Below are 18,091 nucleotides of genomic sequence, written 5' to 3'. Positions count from 1 at the left end.
GGACAATACTGTGTGTAATACTCAGGGAATTGCATATATTGTAGTATTGCAGTATATTGTCATTCTCAAAAACACACGTACAGTAATTAAAACACATACTACTCAGTGGACTACTAATGGAATCAATGACTATTGACTGCATTGATTGCACTGGATATATGGATCTTGGTCTTAAAATCTTCACTTACACTCACTTTAGTTTGTAGATGAATTTCTGAACTAAATAAGTACAAACACATGAATGAAAGCCTCCAGGTAGCCTTAAGTGTCTTTTGCAATTTTATTATGTGTCTCTTACACTCTGACACACGCGCACATACAGCCACCTCAGTGTCTTTTCTCTCTGCTCTTCTACATCTGTCAAGTGGGTGAGTTAATCAGCATAACCGCATCTTCTTGAGGATGATGGACAAAGGACTGGACTGTAAGCTGTGAAACTAAATAATGAGCATAATGACTGTTCTCTCAGTCCCAGACCGACCACAGACAGGCAGGAGAGCCACGAAAACCATGAAGTAATCATGCAACAACACACATCATCATCCAGTTAATCAACCAGCTGAAGGAAAATGCCTCCTTACTGGAAAATGCTTATGACTGGTTTCCCTGACATGGTAAAGGAAAGCATCCAGCAGTACAACCGGCTACACAACCAGGGCTGTTGATTATTGATCATACAGCCAATTCAAGTGTTTAGTCAATAAAACCCTCTCTCCATCACTCACTTAGAAAAATGCTATGTTTAACAATCCGGTAATCAATTAGGGGATCAACTAATTTACTAATAGTCTGATATATGACTATGGGGGCTCTTATTTTTTTAGGTGAAAAATGTCCATCAAATGTTTCATTATGTCTGACCAATAGTCCAAAAGACAAGACTTACAGTTCACTGTCACAGAAGACAAAGAAAACAAGCAAATATTCTCATTTTAGAAGCTGGAACATGTTTGCTCGTTTTTTTTCTCGATTGAGAGACAAATCGGTGCACGTTTAATATACAACATTTAACTTTCCGACTATTTTTTTTAATCATAACCTAAAATAAACTTTACAAACAATAAGAATGAATATCATGCTACTATTACTTGCCGCAGTGGTATCATTGTTTACGTTGTTCGAGTATTAGTGTTATTTTACAGCAATGCCGCTGAACATTATGCTGAAACAAAATGAGTTTTCCCAGCTCCCGGCGGAAGTGGTTGGTGGAAGCGCTAGTGGACTGAACAGCTAGCTGGCTAGGGCGTTGCTAGCGGCAGAAAGTGAGATTTTGGGAACCTTTCCGCCAGTTCTATGCTCGTACAAATAACGTCTTGCGTTGGAAAAAACGTCGTTTGATGTTCACGAAAAGTTTTAAGCGCCTCGGCGTTTTTTTGTCGTTGTTTACAGGGGGTTTGTGTCACTTTCTGTCCCGTTAGCTGGCCACACAGCTAGCCTGCTTCCATCCACGGGAATTCTGCCGAGAAACGACTGAATTCTGGAAACATGGAGTCAAGGAACGTCGCGCTGTGCTAACCGACTCCACTGGATTTTCTTTTCTCAAGGAGACCTTTTGAAGGACATAACGCGGAGACATCTCACCAGCCAAGTCGACATTCATGCCGTGTTGTATATATATTTCTCTGTCGTTGGCCGGCTCATTGTTGTGAACGGGAGTTTGCTTAGTTTGCACTCGAAACAAGAGCATACGAAGCAAAGTTTTTTGCTGAAAGAGCTCATCTGTTTTGTTAGCTGGTAGCTGGCGAGATCCAACAGCCAGCTTACCGTGAGAAAGGATTTTCTACAAAAAAAAAAAAAAAAAAAAACACTGTTTTTTTGAATCGACCATCTAACCAGCCGTGGTTTTGAATCTAACGTCTTTACGCCGGTATAACATTAGCTGCAGTTGTTTTGCTAGTGTGTAACACGGGTCGTTTAAAACTCGGTATTGAGCGATTCTCATGGTCACGGGAGAGTCGTCCCCACAGCCACAGACAGGCATTTCTGGGAGCAGGGAATACCAAATGGGACTGGAGGAATTTCCAGCATCTTCGAAGATCATTTAGGAACTGAGGCCATTCAGCCGAGCAGGGGTGGTGGCAGACGGACTCCAGCGCTGGGCCAAGGTGTCTGATACATTGGAATATTGTTTACACGTTTCATATCGGCCATAAACTGGCATGTGAATGCAAAGGGCTTCGTACGAGGAGTTCATACATGCACGACAACTTGTGCCAGCTGGCGCAGTTTATTTATTGTTGGTGGCTATCATCTGACTGTACAGCTAATACCACAGAGGCCCCGATTAATTTTTAAGGTTTGCACTGTAGAGCCCTTCCTGCTAGAACATTTTGACCGGGAGTGTTGGTTAAGAGATAGCCATAGGTAGCATTTTTGTTTCCTCTGGTGTTTGGACGAGCCTCGCAACAACTCAATATTTATTCTCAACGCAATTCTCGAAATCCTTGCCTACTTCAGACGAATGCCAGAGAAGAACGCGCCAGGAAATCGCCTCATCACACTCTGGAAAATGTTAATCGGATATAATTTGCTGCAAATCTAGAATCGGAAGCCCAATGAGTGACACACAGACCAGCTTCACTGACAGGTACAGTACACGGCCACCTTTACACATGCACAAATTGAGTCTTCCAAGCTATCATATGTGAAATCTTGTTAAAGTTTCCTGATTTGGTTATGATGAGGCTGAATGTGAAACAGCCCGCAGTCAGATGAAAATATGTTTTACATGGTCCAAGTAAAGCACTTCTTTGTGGTGATGTGCTCAGTAATAACTGTGTTACACAATCTAATTACTAAGGAAGGACATCAGATCTAGATGGAAACTCTGCTGATCTCAGCATGGGTAATGGAGTTCTCTGCAGACAGTAAAGTACTACTTGTCCAAGGAGTGAGGCCTGCTACTGTTTGTGTGCCAGGGAACAGTCGTCTGTGATCCCTGTACACCTTTCAACATCACTATTACTGCTAAGCCTTTAAAGCTAACCTTCTCCTACACCTATTAAAACAATCTCTGGATTTAGACAAAACCTTGGCTTCGTCAAGTAATCACCTTATCTAAGGCATCTGTCAACTTAAACTCGCAGATTGGACACTGTTGCTAAGACCAGCGGGCTAAATAATGTGTCATGGCCTGAAGAACACACTAAATGGTAGAGGAGGATCAGCCTGTGCCATCCTAATCCACTGAGATATAAGTTATCAGTGCAAGAAGGAACTCCCCTATGTTTGTGTACCTGGAGAATAAAGAGGTTTCTATTCTCTCGAATCAGAGAAGTGAAGCCGTTGCTTTACATCACATCCCACCTGAATCCCACATACCTGCAATGAGAGCAGGCCAAGACAGTGGAATGTGCCCAGTAGATTCAGAGCAGAGGGAAGCTTCATTGCACAGGTTGGGATCTGAAATATCTTCATGGCTAGGACATTAGCTAGAGGCTAATGCCCAACCCCATTTTACATGACCCCCCTCCCCCACTGCAATGATGGCAACAGTGGCTGGCACCAACTGCTATTGTGGTGCTGTTTATTGTGTTTTCTTTTTTTTAATGGTATTACCACACCGTGCATGGTATTATTGACTAAACCAATACAGATACCATCACATTACTGGTTGCTTTTGTCAGTAAAATGAATCACTTCAACAAACCTGTATTGAAATTTTAACTGCAGTTTAAAGGCAAATAAATCACACATATTCCTGATGCAGTGAAGTGCCTAATGTTAGGTTGCCATTGCAGTTAGACAGTGCAGTGTGTCTTATGTAATATACAGCATATTTGGTCATCTCAGATTTGCTGCTGCTTGTGAAGGCTTGAGACAGTGCTGCATAATTTTTTTGTCTATTCATATTCAGTCAAAGCATGTGGGTTGATGGCATTGGACTGAGTTTGTTCACCTCTTTGTTTTGGTGTCACACACTCTGTCACAATTATTACTCTGCCAGTAAAACATGATGCAGGCCATTATGTTAATGCAAAAAAATGCAAACAGCATGACAGCAGTCTGTAGACTGTGCAAGCAGCTAGCTCTGTATCTGCACAAAAATTAGAGTAGGAGTTGTTGTTTAGACCGCAGCGCTTTTCAAGGTTGCTTTCCACAGTGGGTGACGATAATGACTTTATTGATTAATGCTGTTGTCAGTCTCTCCCCCCCTCCTTAAGTCTGTCTGTATATCCCCGTCCTTGTTTTCAGTCCCTCTATGTGTGGTGTTGTGCATTTTGTTTTCGCTCTGTTGGCTGTGGTGGGAGTATGCATCCAGCATCTATTGGGGATGGGCCGCCAGCCGATGGGTCAGTTCAGTGTGCTGTTAGCTCTTTGTCATAGAGTTCTGCTGATCTCCACGTTTTTCCCACCCCCCCGAGGCCCTCCCGGGAAGTGGTGCTGGTGACATCACTAATAGTAAACAATAGCTTTCAGTGGGAGCAAACTGGCTGTCCACTCTACGCTCCTCTCCAGGTCCAACAGTGTGGGTCAGGTACATTCAGGGAGGTTGGGTGGAGTAAGTCTTCACTGTTACCCTATTGGAGGGCCAGTTAATGATAATAGTTTTACAGCTAAAAAGTTTGCCATTAATTGATTAATTATCATTGATTATACTGACATTTATAATGACAAAATGTCCATCACAACGTGACAGAGCCCAAGGTGATATCTTAAGATTGCTTATTTTTCCCAGCCAATAGCCTAAAAACCACACACAAAAAAAAAAAACATGAAACAGAGAAAAGCAACAAATATGAGATTCTCCATCCAGCAGATGCTTGGAATTTGAAGTGACGATAACTCAAACAGTTAAATTCTTATCAGTAATATAACAATATTATGACAGTATGGCAGGGTACTAAACTAATTATGTGCACATCAAGTGATAATGATTGGAGTTGATATGTGCCTCACTGCAGTGGAATTTGTTCGTCATGATCAGTGTTTTCATGAGTACTTCTGACAGCTCGGTCTGCTTGTATGCGTCTCCTGTATTTGGCATCCCTCCCTGATAATGCAGTATGCTTCTACTCCATCTAGTCAGCACTGACACTGTGGAAGCTGTGTCAGCTGCTCTGAGCTGTGCATTAAAATGAGTATCCAGAAGTTAAAGCTCTGATCAACAGAAGTGCAAAGGCTCCAGATTAACATAAAGGGTCAGGCGATACATTAAAATTTTCCGGCCACTATAAGCCAAACAAGCAATTTGCAATACATTCAACTTATGAAGGAAATGTTGGTTACTGTTTGTAAACAAACTGTTTTCTGCACTGTCAACCAATTTTGTAGCTTCCTTTTGGATGCATGTTGCTTACCTTCTGGCACCTGCTACCATTTTTTAAAGTTCCAGCCACACCTGTGCGCTGTTACCGACTGGGGGCTACACACCCACCACCCAAAGGTTGCAGACCAGAAATGCCTCAACTGCAGCAAAACAAGAAGAAAATAATAAAATACAGACAGAGTGCAGGGTCCCTGGAGATAATTGCAAAGCCACACACTTATCGTGGGTCATAGGTGATGATTGAGAGGGATTATCTTTGTATGAGCAAATACATTGGGGTTTTTTTTAAGGAAAATCCTGCATAGTATACCTTTTAAAATGTCATCCCACCGGGTAAGTAGCTGTAAGAGGGCCTTTCACATGAGAGTAGGGAGCAGTTCATTCCATCATTTGATGTTACAGCTTTTCCAAAATGATGATTTGTTGCTTTCACAGTCATACAGTGAACAGAATATCTCCCGGTTTTGGGCTGTTGGTTGAATGAAAAAATGAGTTTGAGGAAGACATTGCCGTAGGTTTGGGGAAATTTATGTTTCTTTCTTAGCTACTGTGTGGTATTTTGCATGCCAACAATTACTGGAATAAATGAGAAAGTAATGGGGAGATCAATCGATAATGCTAATAATTGTTAGCTGCAGCTCTTGTTCCTTGCCTAGATAGTCTTAATAATTTGTAATCCGTCTTATCCCACTGTTATGGGGCGTGTGAGATTTTCTGTCTCAAGATTGTGAAGGAATTCATTTTCTCTCAGAAGTTGAAGTCCTAGTTATGATAGCCCGTAGGCCTTCCTTTTACATTAAAATCTTTGCCACAGCATTTTTAGGTCAGCAGCAAGCTCACACCTCAACATCTCATCTGTAAAACAAATTCCCCCCAAAGTAGGTCTTTTTGCAGTATGGTGCCTTGGTGCGGTACAGTGGTCATGTATATGAAACAGCTCTTATCTTTTTAAGAGTGTCATCATAAGAATTGCTTCAGACGGTGCCAGAGAGGTCTAGTTTTAATCCTATTGTGAAGTTGAAGGCTGTGGTTTGTGGTGGTGCTGCATTATACTGAAAGGTCTTTATAATGCTTTGTCCTCCATGGGTAAATAGTAGAAAAACAAGGACGAAATCTCTAAAACGCCCAGACTGATCTGTGGCAAGCACATAGGTGTCAGCTGTCCTAAGTTGATCTTCCTGTGTTATGTTATTTATACGTTATGAGTTTCATCCTCACAGTGGAAAAGGAGAAGCAGCTCGCTGGCAAACTGCATTACTGTATTGATTTGTGCCACAGTCTTGTCTCTAATCTTTTATGGAGTCTGGGGTTTTCTCACATTCAAAATTAATGTGAATTGTTGTTGATGGTGGCATTGTTGATGGTGGACGCGGATGAATATGCTGTTTTTAATTTCAAGAACGAGGACAATAATGAGGCTTTTTCAAGTATAGTTTCTTGCCATCCTTACAACATCTGCTGTCAATACAGACACGTTCAGCCATATGTCACTAGTTAAATAGGAAACTGGTTGATCCACAGGTACTCCTTTCCATAAGCAGTCCCTTCCTCCTGCAACAGTTACCCTCTATTCTGTCAGGCTGTACACATTTATTTGATCTTAGTAATGTGAATTACGGTTGCAAAGGCCAGTACTAATTAAGTGGCGCATCGTTCTACTATTTTGTGAGTTCACCCTGGAGTTATTCTGCTGTTGCAATTACAGTTGTCAGTGATGCATTACACACAACACTCTGGAAATAGGTTTTGTTATTGATGACATCGTCACTTTTTGGTTAAAACGGGCAGCTATATATGATCTATGCGGCAAAACTGCTGCAATATCAACTCTTCATTTTGGTTCAAACTAGGGCTGCACAATCTATCATGTCAGCAGTGACATTGCAAAGTGCGTATGTGCACTGGTCACGTTGCAGGACGCCTAATGTCAAGTAAGGCAGATTAGCTCAGTCACGTCATGCTACCACTTCTTTTCTACTTGATATAAAAGGAAAACAAGCAAAGTTCCAATTTTCTATGTCTGATCTATAAGAAAAGTCTGAGATTATTTAGTCCGGTTTAAGGGTTCTTGGAAACACAGAATTTGATCAGTTCCCAGTGTGCACTGGTGAAGGGGTGCACTCCATTCATTTATCAAACCAAAGCAGGCCCTGCTAGTCACCTACTGCAACCTGACAATGAGTGTGAGTGGTTCTTTGATTAACTAATAAAGTGCATTCCTTCATCAGAGCACAGCGCTAACTGGTCACTGTATGCATAGTTGGCATATCCCCTGTCTCTAAACAGGGCCAGAAACACTGAACACACACAACACACACACAAAACTCGAAATATCCGCATCTATCTGCACATCTTGCCGGGATATAGATAAATGCGTTTGCTGCTTGAGTTGTTTCACCATCCTCAGCTGCACCAGGAGGCCCGTTTATCTTCCACCACGCAGATTAAGCGTGCATTCGAACATCATTAAAAATGGTCGTTTATATGTAAATATCACAACTGCGACGCACAAGTCCATTTGTGAAGGTTATTAAGATGATTTCTGGAGTGGTGGCAGAGGGTTGAACCAAGTGTGGTAGAAGTCAGGGGTGGGGGGTTGATTTGTTGGTAGAGGATGGACTTTGAAAATAGCCAAATGATAAGAATTGTTCACTGTATATCTGTACATGAATAACAGTGCTGGTGAATTTCCCTGTATTTTTTCATATCCCAAATATATATCCCATTTTTTCAACATCATGCACTGACCGGATACTTAGTTTTGTTAATTTATTGAATGTAAATGTGGACCTTAGGAAAGCCCTTAGGACAGCTCACACCTGGATGTTACTTTGGCAGGCACACACCAACTCTCACCATACTCTGCTCCCAATTCATTCTTTTTCACAGACTCTAAACCACATCCATCTTTTATTCCATTCTTTGCCTCAATTATTTCCTTTCTTCCATCATCACTATATTTTTATTATGCCCCCAAGGTAGGGAGTATTTACAGTTGCATCAAATTTGCCTTCATCAATCAGCCAAGTGCAAATGGAAATTGGACAGGTGGGTTAGTTAGTGCATTCTGTGGTTTGGCCTGGGTCTCTTTTTGTGTTTTTTGAGGGTATTAGTATTTCTTCTGGGGTTGTCTTCATCATGTTCGGCCTGGCTAAAAGGAAATGGACTCTGAGATAGAAAAAAGAGGAAGATGGCAGAGAGGAAAAGAAACAGGCGATGCCCCAGGGGTAGGGATGTTGGAGAGTTGGTGAAGTCTGGGCATTAGCTGGGGCTCTGAGTGCCGGGGGAGTAGGGGGTCTATCACCCAGCCCTGTGATGTTGATGCTTGTGGACACCCTCTACAGTCCTTCCCTGTTAGCCAAGAGCGCTTCAGGGCCCAAACATTACTTTCACTTCACAAAAGGCAGGATCACTACAATAGAGAAAAAGGGGACAAGGGGAGAGGGCTGTCTTGCTCTAGTGTCACGTCCTCACATGTCCATGTAAGGGTTTTGCAGCAATGAACTAGGCTAGAGCCTTCAAACTAACTGTGGCACTTGTGAAGCCATGATATTCTGCAGACTGTACAGTGGCCTAAGACGTGATACTGGCAGTTTATCTTAGATTATATATGTCTTTGATACACTCAGCAATAGGTGGTTGATGTTCAATAGCAGTATCTCTGTTGTAGTTGACTGGATGTGATGTATGTAGCATGTTGAGACGCCTTTTCGCTGGATCTCAGAATGGAGATGCTTTAATTGAATGTTGCCTCTGTGTGCCAGGAGAGGTTGTATTGTCAGGAGAGACAGTGCTGCTGCACTGTGATTAATCCCACACCGACTGTTTCTGCTGATTCAGAGGTGACTTGACAGACTAACACAACCCTACTTTTTCTCTACAAGAACCAAAGTCAGAACACTTCTGTCACCAACCTGCAGTCATGTTGAGTGGAAGACGCTGCTTCCTCAACGACTTCAAAGGTGATTAAGAAGTACAGGGATGCTGTAAGCATCTTTGGTGTAGATACTCTGGTTGTCACACGAACGTCCTAATGTTTTCCCTATCATCTTGCCTCGCCAGGCTAGATTTTTTTAATGAGTGTCATGTAGCACACATTTATAGTTTTAGATAGAGTGAGGTGTCAGTAGATGTGCTTTTACCACAGGTTGCATCAGCTTAAAAGTCATCATAGATCTGCCTCTAACAGCTATTAATATATCTTTGAGTGCATTGCAGGATACCGAAATCATACATCAAAAGTCTGTCAGTCCAGGTGTCCATGTGCCCCTGGAAGACACTTAAGCATACCCTATACAGTACTGTAAGTTAACGGCTAACTTGATCAACAGGGGCAGCCTCCCCTAGAAAAGTTCTCAGGTTTTGTTGTAGGGCTCATGACCGGCGGCAGTGTGGACAGTGTAGCATGTTGAACCACCTCTTTTCCTTTCCCAGTGCTGGAGGACAGCAGACAGCATAGCGTGAAGAAATGTCTATCCCCCGGCCCTCATGTCAGGAATCCTGATGAGGTTTATTGGGGCAGAAAGGGCACTGTTTTCCCCCTGAGGCTGTAGCTTGAGCTCCAGAGCTATTGCTCTTGTCTCTCAACACACCACACCTCTCTCTCTCTCTCTCTCTAGGTCTCTCTGTCTCATACACTCACTTAAAGGCCTCTCTCTTTAAGTCGATATCCCAACACACACAATGCTACATAGCTACACTGCTAAGGCCACATGTTGATGGTGACATCAGTGTGTTTGATATTAGACTAGACTGTAATACAGAAGGTGGTTTAAGGAAGGAATATCACCGTGTGGGTGTAGACTACTTCTTTCTTAGTGGCAGGGAGTGGAAAGCAGTGACATCATGCCTGCTGTGTTTGTGTGTGCACCCACATTGTGTGACTCAGGTATATAGATTAGATAACAAGCTGTGTGTGTTTGTGTGTGAGTGTGTTCTCTCTCCCTTTGGCAGGCTGCAGGCATGAATCAGGCTGTTCAAGAGACTGTATCATTGCACCATTGAGATAGAATCACAGAGCAGGTTTAAAGAGGTGGCATGAATGGCTGGCTGGCTGAAAAAAAGATATTACCAGTTCCATAGGGTACTTGGCAGGCCAGCGGCATGAATCAGCACAAAACCCAACTGAGGACTTTGTGCCATCCCCACACTCCAGTTCTCCGAAGTTTTCCAGTGTAATCTAACATCTGAGGATGTTTTGCAGTGTGCAAGGTTATCTTGGAATGGAACACACCTCAGTCAGATCTCGGCAGCCTGCAGGCAACTCCCAAAACTGTCCAATCCTCTCCTAGTTTCAGACAGGCCCCACCTCTCCCAGTCACAACACCTGTGCTGTGAGCTGTGTAGCTCTCCTTTTGGTAGGACGCTCCAGATGACTGCAGCATATAGCACAACTTACAGGATAAAACTTACTATAGTCACTAGTTACTGTCAGCCTACTATAACTTCTATCCCGCATGCATTTATCCTCAAAATCAGTATAAGGTTTCTGTTTTTGTGTTTGCTCTTTTACATATCGAATTGCTTAGAATTCAACTCAGAGTGACGCTTTAGTCATTGGTCTATATTTGCTTTTACTCATTCTAAGAGGAACTGAGAATAACTTGAAGTGCTTCCCCTGAATGTTGCATGAGTTGGTCTAGTTCCTTATTGTTCAGTGTTTTCCTTCCTCTTCAGTTTGGGAGATCCTTTCACAGAAATGGCTGTGTGTCAGGGTCCCACTCCCAGAGGGCTGTTCGTCCCTCCCTCGCTCACTACTTTCTCTCTCTGTCCATGTTCTGGTCTGGTCCCAGGCCTCTCTTGCTGCCACTGTTGCAGCAGTTGGCCCAGCTCTGCCACAGTTTTCCATCAAAACACCAAACCTCAATGGAGCATTCAAGCCCAGGCCCGCTCCAGTGCTGCCCCTCCCTCCCATCCCACCCTGTTCTGACTCTGCCTTCTTTCTCCCTTTCTCCCTCCCTGCAAATTTAATGGCCCCGTTCAGGAAGAGGTCCTAGCTCAGACTTTTATAGCTGGATCTAAAGAATTGAATGAGCTGAGGAAAATTGATTCTTGGGCGCTCTCTGTACATTTTCAGAGTGCAGTTTTTACTAGATCTACATATCATCTCTAGTCCACGCTAGTAGAGCAGCTGCAGCTCTTAGTTTTACTCGAGCAGAAAGATTTACAGTGTCCAATTTACAAGGTTTTTTTTAATGTATTACCTAGAAAAAACATTTTTAAAGTGCAGAGCAAAGCTTCTAGAAGCTGTGTATTGATCAAGCTTGACTGTTATTTAGGCCTATAAATACTGAATGAAATCATATGCTTGCAGAGGTCAAATTGTAGAATCGCTACTGCTCACATTGTATCTCACAGTGGAAGCGTGTATTTTCTTGGGATGCAGCTAATTTATTTTTTTGTTATTGGTTAAATCCATTGATTATTCTCTAAATAACTTGTTTACAGAGGCCAAGCAGACCCATTCATATGTCCGAAAACCCCATAATATTAAGTTTATTGTCAAGGAAAACTAAGAAAATGCATTAATCACCGGAAAGCTAAAATCAAAGAAGTTACACTTAATGGATAATCAAATTGTCGCTTATTAATTTTATGTCAATCCACTCCATTAATCTGCTAATCCTTTCGGATCTAGTGTTTTCTCAGTAATCATACAAGTTGTTTATTGTTCTTATAACAGACTGTATAATAGAGTGTTTAAAGTAGTAGCATTAGGACATAGAACAATAACCTACTGTTTTCTACTGGACAGAGAATTCACTGCTAATGTGGAGCCATTGTGATGTTTCACCAGAGATCTACTGTGGAGTTATGTGAGCTATAATGTCTGTAAAAAGATATGTGCACGAGACGGCAGAATGTGACAAGAGTTTGGTATCGGAAACATTCTGGTGTCCGTTTGCAGTGCGTTTGTAGTGCGAGTAGTATTGACCAATCATGCTTGAGCTGGCTTTGGTTGCATGTGGGTTAGCGGTCTGCATGGAGGGTGAAAGAGGCGGACAGCATTGGATGAAATGTAATCATAGAACCCACTGACCAACCTGTCAAAATGATTAAGCTTTTTATTAGCTTTTATTTTTTAAATTAAGTTATCAGCGTACATATGTAGATATTTGTCTACAGCTTTGCCAAAGTGTCATCTTCGCATCTCAAGTTGCAAATTGGACTGTAAACAATTACCGGCACACAGAAGAGGAAGTGTAGTCCCGGATATCTGTTATCCAGATATCCAGGCTACATCGGAAGCCCCAAAAACACTGGCTGTTGCTCCAGAGGCTAAATCTTCGTCAAACGATAGCCAATAGGTTCTGAGATTGTGGGAGCTATGACTGTGTGTCAGCGATACTTTTCAGTGAAAACTCACAGAAACGTTGCCCTGGTAGTGACACCTATTAAAATGACTCGTCAGCTTTGTATTGATTGGAGTCTATATCCATCAAGACACAGGGCTGTTGTAATAAATATCTCCTCTGCTGTCACGACTACAATATTTAATTTCCCATTAGCAAATACAGCTATATTACATTCAGTATTCTGCTATGCAGGCATGTATGATTTGTATGTTGCACACCTCAGCTACAAGCTTATGCTGGATTTATCAAAGTAACATGTTTCAGAAAGTTCACAAAATAAATTTCGAATCAGCACATGTAACTTCCGATCACTCTGGTTTCACAGCAATGCAAACAGAGATTCTTTTTGAATCAGCCTGAGTTAACATGTCAACTTTGACAGGCCTTGTCTAAGTGTGTATATGTGAGCCCACTCTGTAACAGAATGGGGATTCATAAGACTTGTAAGCCTTTCCATTTATTATTATACTTAAGTTGTCATTTAGCTGCTTTGCCAAACACAGGCTAGGTGCTGCAGAGTCTTGTAATAGACACTGAGTTTGTGTATTTGTCAGTGCCTTTAAGTACGGTATTTGAGAATTTTTCACTTTCAACCAAAGGACTCTTTTGCTTCCCTGTTGAGAGTTCCTGTCTTTTTAATTCCACTTTGCAGTTTCAAAACGGTTTTGAACACAAGACTGTTGCCTTTGAATCAAATCAGTTTAGTTATTTGATGTGCAATTTGTGTCTAAGTGGTTGCCTCTTTGGACTTTTGTTCTGTTTCACATGTGTATAAACGTGCATGTCACTCAGCTGATTGCCACTGATCTCTTGCATTCAACACTTGCACACTCTGAAGTACAGTTTCTATTGTAAGCCTGCAGCAGCCCTCTCTGATGACGTCTCTGCTTTTTTTTTTTTTTTCAGACAGATTTGACTGTCTCGCTATCACTACTGCTTTTTTCTGTAGTTACGCTGTAATGGTGTGGGGGGGAGTCATTGTCTTTTTCTTTTTCCCACACTCAGTTTTGCTGGTTTCATGTGGAAATCAATGTGACAGCAGCACTCACGTCCACCCATCTGGAAAGATAAAATTTTTGCTGTATTTTAACCTACCTTTATTTTTGTATTAACATTGGAAATGTGGTTGTCAACAAGGGCATCGAGACCTTTAAAAGCGGTTTACAGTGATCCAGATCTGGTTGCCAGGGGCAACTGGGGAACTTTTACTGTCAAAGCCCCGGAGTGGTGCGTTTGTGTGTTTTCACAGACTTCTACCAGAGGCCTGGCAGTTTCAGAATTCAGTGCAGCAGGATATTTTTGGTTTGCCATTTAGAAAGGCTGCCTGTATTTTAAGAAATGTCACAGTATATTTATTAGAAAGGTGAAAATCATACTATGTTTGATATCCTTGAAACTCAGACAACAACAAGCCCTTTCACTTTAAATACTTGTTTTTGTGTTTGACCTCCAACCTCCTGTAGCATGATTGCCTCTTTTTGGCTGAACTGACATACATATTCAGGCTTTCTAAACATTGGTTTTGTCTTTTATTACGTCCCCTTGTTTCTGTCTGGTGCTATGGTCTTTCTTCATAACCCCCCCTTAGCCCTTCGATGTGTCATTTCATGGTCCCATGGTTATTTGGGATATCGATACCGCATGATATAATTTGAATCAACATTCCTTTTCAGCTGTTCTGTTCTCTTTAACAGTTACAAAACAGCAGTGCATTATTTCTGAAAGCATGATTCATAAGTCTAGTTCAGCATAGACATTATAGACAGCCTGATGCATCATCCGGCCTCTTAGAACTTGGTTTGCCTGTCACGTTTTCATTTGTTCCTGTATGATCAACCAAGAATAACATCGGCCTGCTCAGTTTTGCCATCCCCGAGCTTGTGCGTACACATGTCCCAGTTCAGTGTGTGTGTGTTTATGTGCTGACTTTTCCATCTCTCCAATTCAGAGGTTTCAGGGAGTGGACTACTTAAAGCTAGTTTTTTTTCTGCTGTAGGCTCTGGAACTTATTACAGTCTGAGGCACTTTCATAAACGGGCCATTCAGCTGCCCCTGCATGGTTCTGAATGGGACACACTGTCGCCAGGAGAAAGAGTTAATGTGGGCTAGTTAGTCGTGAGACCTCCCCATTACGGAAGACTGGTGCTCTGAAATGTGTAGTTATCCGTTCTTCTGTTTTGCAGTAAACCACTGTGTGCATTTAAAGAATACCAGTACTATTCAGAGTTACATCCCGTTTCTCATTGTCTCTGTCTATTTTGCATTTCTTCAAGCATTTTACATAGCACACTGCATGTAGGCTTATTTCGAAAATTTCACAGTTTCAAACCTAACCTCAGACCTAATCAACTGTTGTCCTGCCTAGCAAAGAAGATTGTGGCTTTACAATAGAGTATAAAAAGGTATTTGTTTTTGTGGGCTTTCCTGGCTGAGACATCAATCTTTTCCATGCTTCTGCACTTCATCACAATAAAAAAATAATAATAAAACTGAATCTAAATTTAGCCTTTATGGTAGCTCTGCAACAATATAACTTTTAACTCAGTTGAAGTGGTTTTTCATACTACACGAAGAAAAATGGCAGAACATGGCTCACTCTGTCTGCAGACAGACAAATGAGCTAAGGGGCCACACAGATAACTGGCACTAACTTCATGAGCACTCAGGAGATTTTCCTTTCAGTGGAAAGTGCATTACAGATAAAATATATGATTAATATTACCCCTTGAATAGCTTGGGAGTAGATTCTCTTGCAGTCTCTGAATGACTTACAGGTACCCTAGAACATCATTTTTACCCATTTTAAAGTGTGGCTCATGTCTGTTTTTACCTTTGTCCTTGAGTAAGAATTTTCAGGTCCAGCTGGGTCACGTTTTGTGAGAAGCTCACTCCCACAGACGATAATCTGGCCTTCAGTCTTAAATATAGAATGTGTAATTTTTTGTATGTAAAGATTTCATTCTGAGTTACCTTTGAGTCCATGAGACTGTATGCTAAAAGATGAGCTCAAACACCGACTGCCAGCATTAACAGCACACTGTGTCCTTAAATCTGAATTTTCATTCATGGTGCATCTGCCAAACAGCAAGTCAGCGCACAAATCCTCAACTTCCTGGAAAACATCACCTTTTCCAATATGGTGCTGACAGTATGTGAAATTATTTCATCACTGCATCACTCTGTGGCAGTGATCTGTCTCAGGGCAGGCTGCCTCGAAGGAAAACAGGCCATGGATGTGATTCGGATATGATTATTACAGTCAGGTCAGGATGTGTGTGAGGAACTAAATCACAGCACGCACACACACACACAGCTGAGATCTGAGAGGCGCAGGACATTTGACCTGGAAAAGGCTTTAATCTGCAGCTGAAGAACTCTGATGTTTGATCAGGATTATCATGTTTACCGCTATATGGGTCTCAGGAGAAGCCGTCAGTTTGCTTCTTGTTTTTCATCCTCCATATAGGCATAAACAGCTCAGCCTTTATTTACTTTATTGTGGTGATGGTCTGTCAGGTCATTTCTGTGACATACTCATGGTCTTTCTGTTTTATCTTGCAGGTTTCCCAAGAAAGCAAACAGGTAAGAATCTTTATTTTCTCATATTCAAAGAAATAAGCGCGCTCATGGGTAGGTAATCCTGCGGCCACACACACATACACACATACACCAGTGGTCTACATACACAGAGCTCCAGATGAAGGAAATGAGGCAGGTTTTACTAGGCCTGGTGTGCTACAACACAGAAGTCTTCAGAGTTTGGACCAAACATAGCCCCCCTCCCTCCCCTTCACTCATGTACACACACATACACACACACAGTGAGGGACAAAGGGGTCCCTCTTCTAAGGGCGGCCCATCACTGCCTTTCACTGTGAACAGAACAGTGGCCTTTCACAGTTGGGGCCGGTATAGGCAGAGGCAGCCATACATAGCCTCGCGAGGTTCAAGCCGGAGTCTGGCCTTGTAGCACCTCCTCTGAGGAGCGTCCTTTCTCTGGCCTCGCTCCCTGGGCGCTCAGCGGAGCGGCTCCACATCCTCTCCGGCTGTCACATTATACAGTAGACACACTCAGCGTGATTCATACAGTAGGAGGTCCTCTTGCCACATTATTCTCAAAGCTGAAGTGAACAGTTGCTGGTTGTGTGTGTTGGTGTAATTCCTTCTGAACCTTGCCTGCAGCCTGTGCATATACAGTGTAGCAACACAGAAAGATGCAATGACACTGCCTGTGAAAAATGCTCCAGTAAGACCGCAGTGTTGTATGAGATGGCACATACTGGATACAGGATTGTTTGTGGTGGGATTACCTGTTTCTCATGGGTGTTTCTCTTCCTCTAGAACCAGCAGCATTCTCAGTAAAGACCACCCCCCAGACAAGAAGCCCAAAAGTGACAAAACCTCACTTCCCTCCAATGAGTTTGACCCTACAGGTAACTTCCCACTTTCATTTTCAGGCTCACGCTCCTGTTCTTCTTATTCACCCTTTAACTTTTATTCTCAGTCACAGACTCTGCCTTTTTTCCATCCTTTATGCGTCACTGTCTCATGTTTTCTGTCTGTCCCTCTCACCCTCTCTCTCTCTCTCTCTCTCTCTCTCTCTCTCTCTCTCTCTCTCTCTCTCTCTCTCAACACACAGACACACTCACACACACATAAACAAAGTCTCATAAAACAATTGTGCTGATGTTGGTTTGTACAAGGCATGCTGGGATGGTGAAAGGTGGTGTATGTGTCTCGCTCTAAGCTTTGCGCTCTCGTTGGAAACTTTACATTCATTTTGCTTGTGTGGTCTGGTTTGAGATTATTGTTTGGGTCTTATCACTAGAGCCTAACAATTTATGTTGAACAGGATTTGGACTTGTCTTCCCTTTTGAGTTAATTCAACTAATTGACAGGATAATGTGTTTTTATTGGCTAAGTCTGCATTACGCTGCATTATACCAACTATTTATCAGAAGCTTATGTTGTGTTACATGTTGCAGGTTTTAAGCCGATAAGCACGGGAAGGTTTGATTCTAGGACCTTACAGTCTGCAGCTGCATGTTTAATGTCCACGTGGTCCTTGTAGTTTTGCATAAATCTGTGCTCTGTGGGTTTTGTGTGCTCAAAGTGGTTGGGTGGTCTCGATGCATACTTGAAGGGCACAAAAGCCACTAAGCCTGTTATGCACTCCAGTTTCAAGTTTATTGCAGGGTGAGATTGTTAGGGTTCAGAAACAGACTAGTTTGATATGGTGACACTCCCTGTGGTATTTGTCAGCAATCAGGGCCGTATGATTTGAGATATGACTGAAGCCTCTGTATTCAAAACAAAACAGAAAATCCTCTGCACCACATGGTGGCTTATCTCTGTATGATGCAACAAATCACAGACACGGTATGTTCTCTCAGTGGTTACACAAGATGTGCACTTTGTTGCCTGCCTGGTGCGTGTAGCACCATGCTAAAATCTGTTTCCACGTATT

The 18,091-nt window shown here is 42.3% G+C and overlaps 1 protein-coding gene across 3 annotated transcripts in view; it reads left to right on the top strand.

Moving 5' to 3' along the window:
- The first annotated feature begins 1,206 nt into the window (after positions 1–1,206).
- arhgef12a (Rho guanine nucleotide exchange factor (GEF) 12a) overlaps positions 1,207–18,091 on the top strand; it is a 37,393-nt gene continuing 20,508 nt past the window's right edge. For all 3 annotated transcript variants that reach the window (XM_070970198.1, XM_070970197.1, XM_070970196.1), the window contains exons 1-3: positions 1,207–2,587; positions 16,186–16,206; positions 16,966–17,057. In XM_070970198.1, the coding sequence (XP_070826299.1) occupies positions 2,556–2,587; positions 16,186–16,206; positions 16,966–17,057 (145 nt within the window). In that variant the 5' untranslated portion in view covers positions 1,207–2,555. The remainder of the gene's footprint in view (positions 2,588–16,185; positions 16,207–16,965; positions 17,058–18,091) is intronic.

The sequence above is a fragment of the Chaetodon trifascialis genome, chromosome 9, assembly GCF_039877785.1.
Source record: "Chaetodon trifascialis isolate fChaTrf1 chromosome 9, fChaTrf1.hap1, whole genome shotgun sequence".
In the NCBI taxonomy this organism is placed as follows: domain Eukaryota; kingdom Metazoa; phylum Chordata; class Actinopteri; order Chaetodontiformes; family Chaetodontidae; genus Chaetodon; species Chaetodon trifascialis.
Note: the sequence above shows the minus strand (reverse complement) of the source record. Positions and strands in the feature narration are given on the sequence as shown.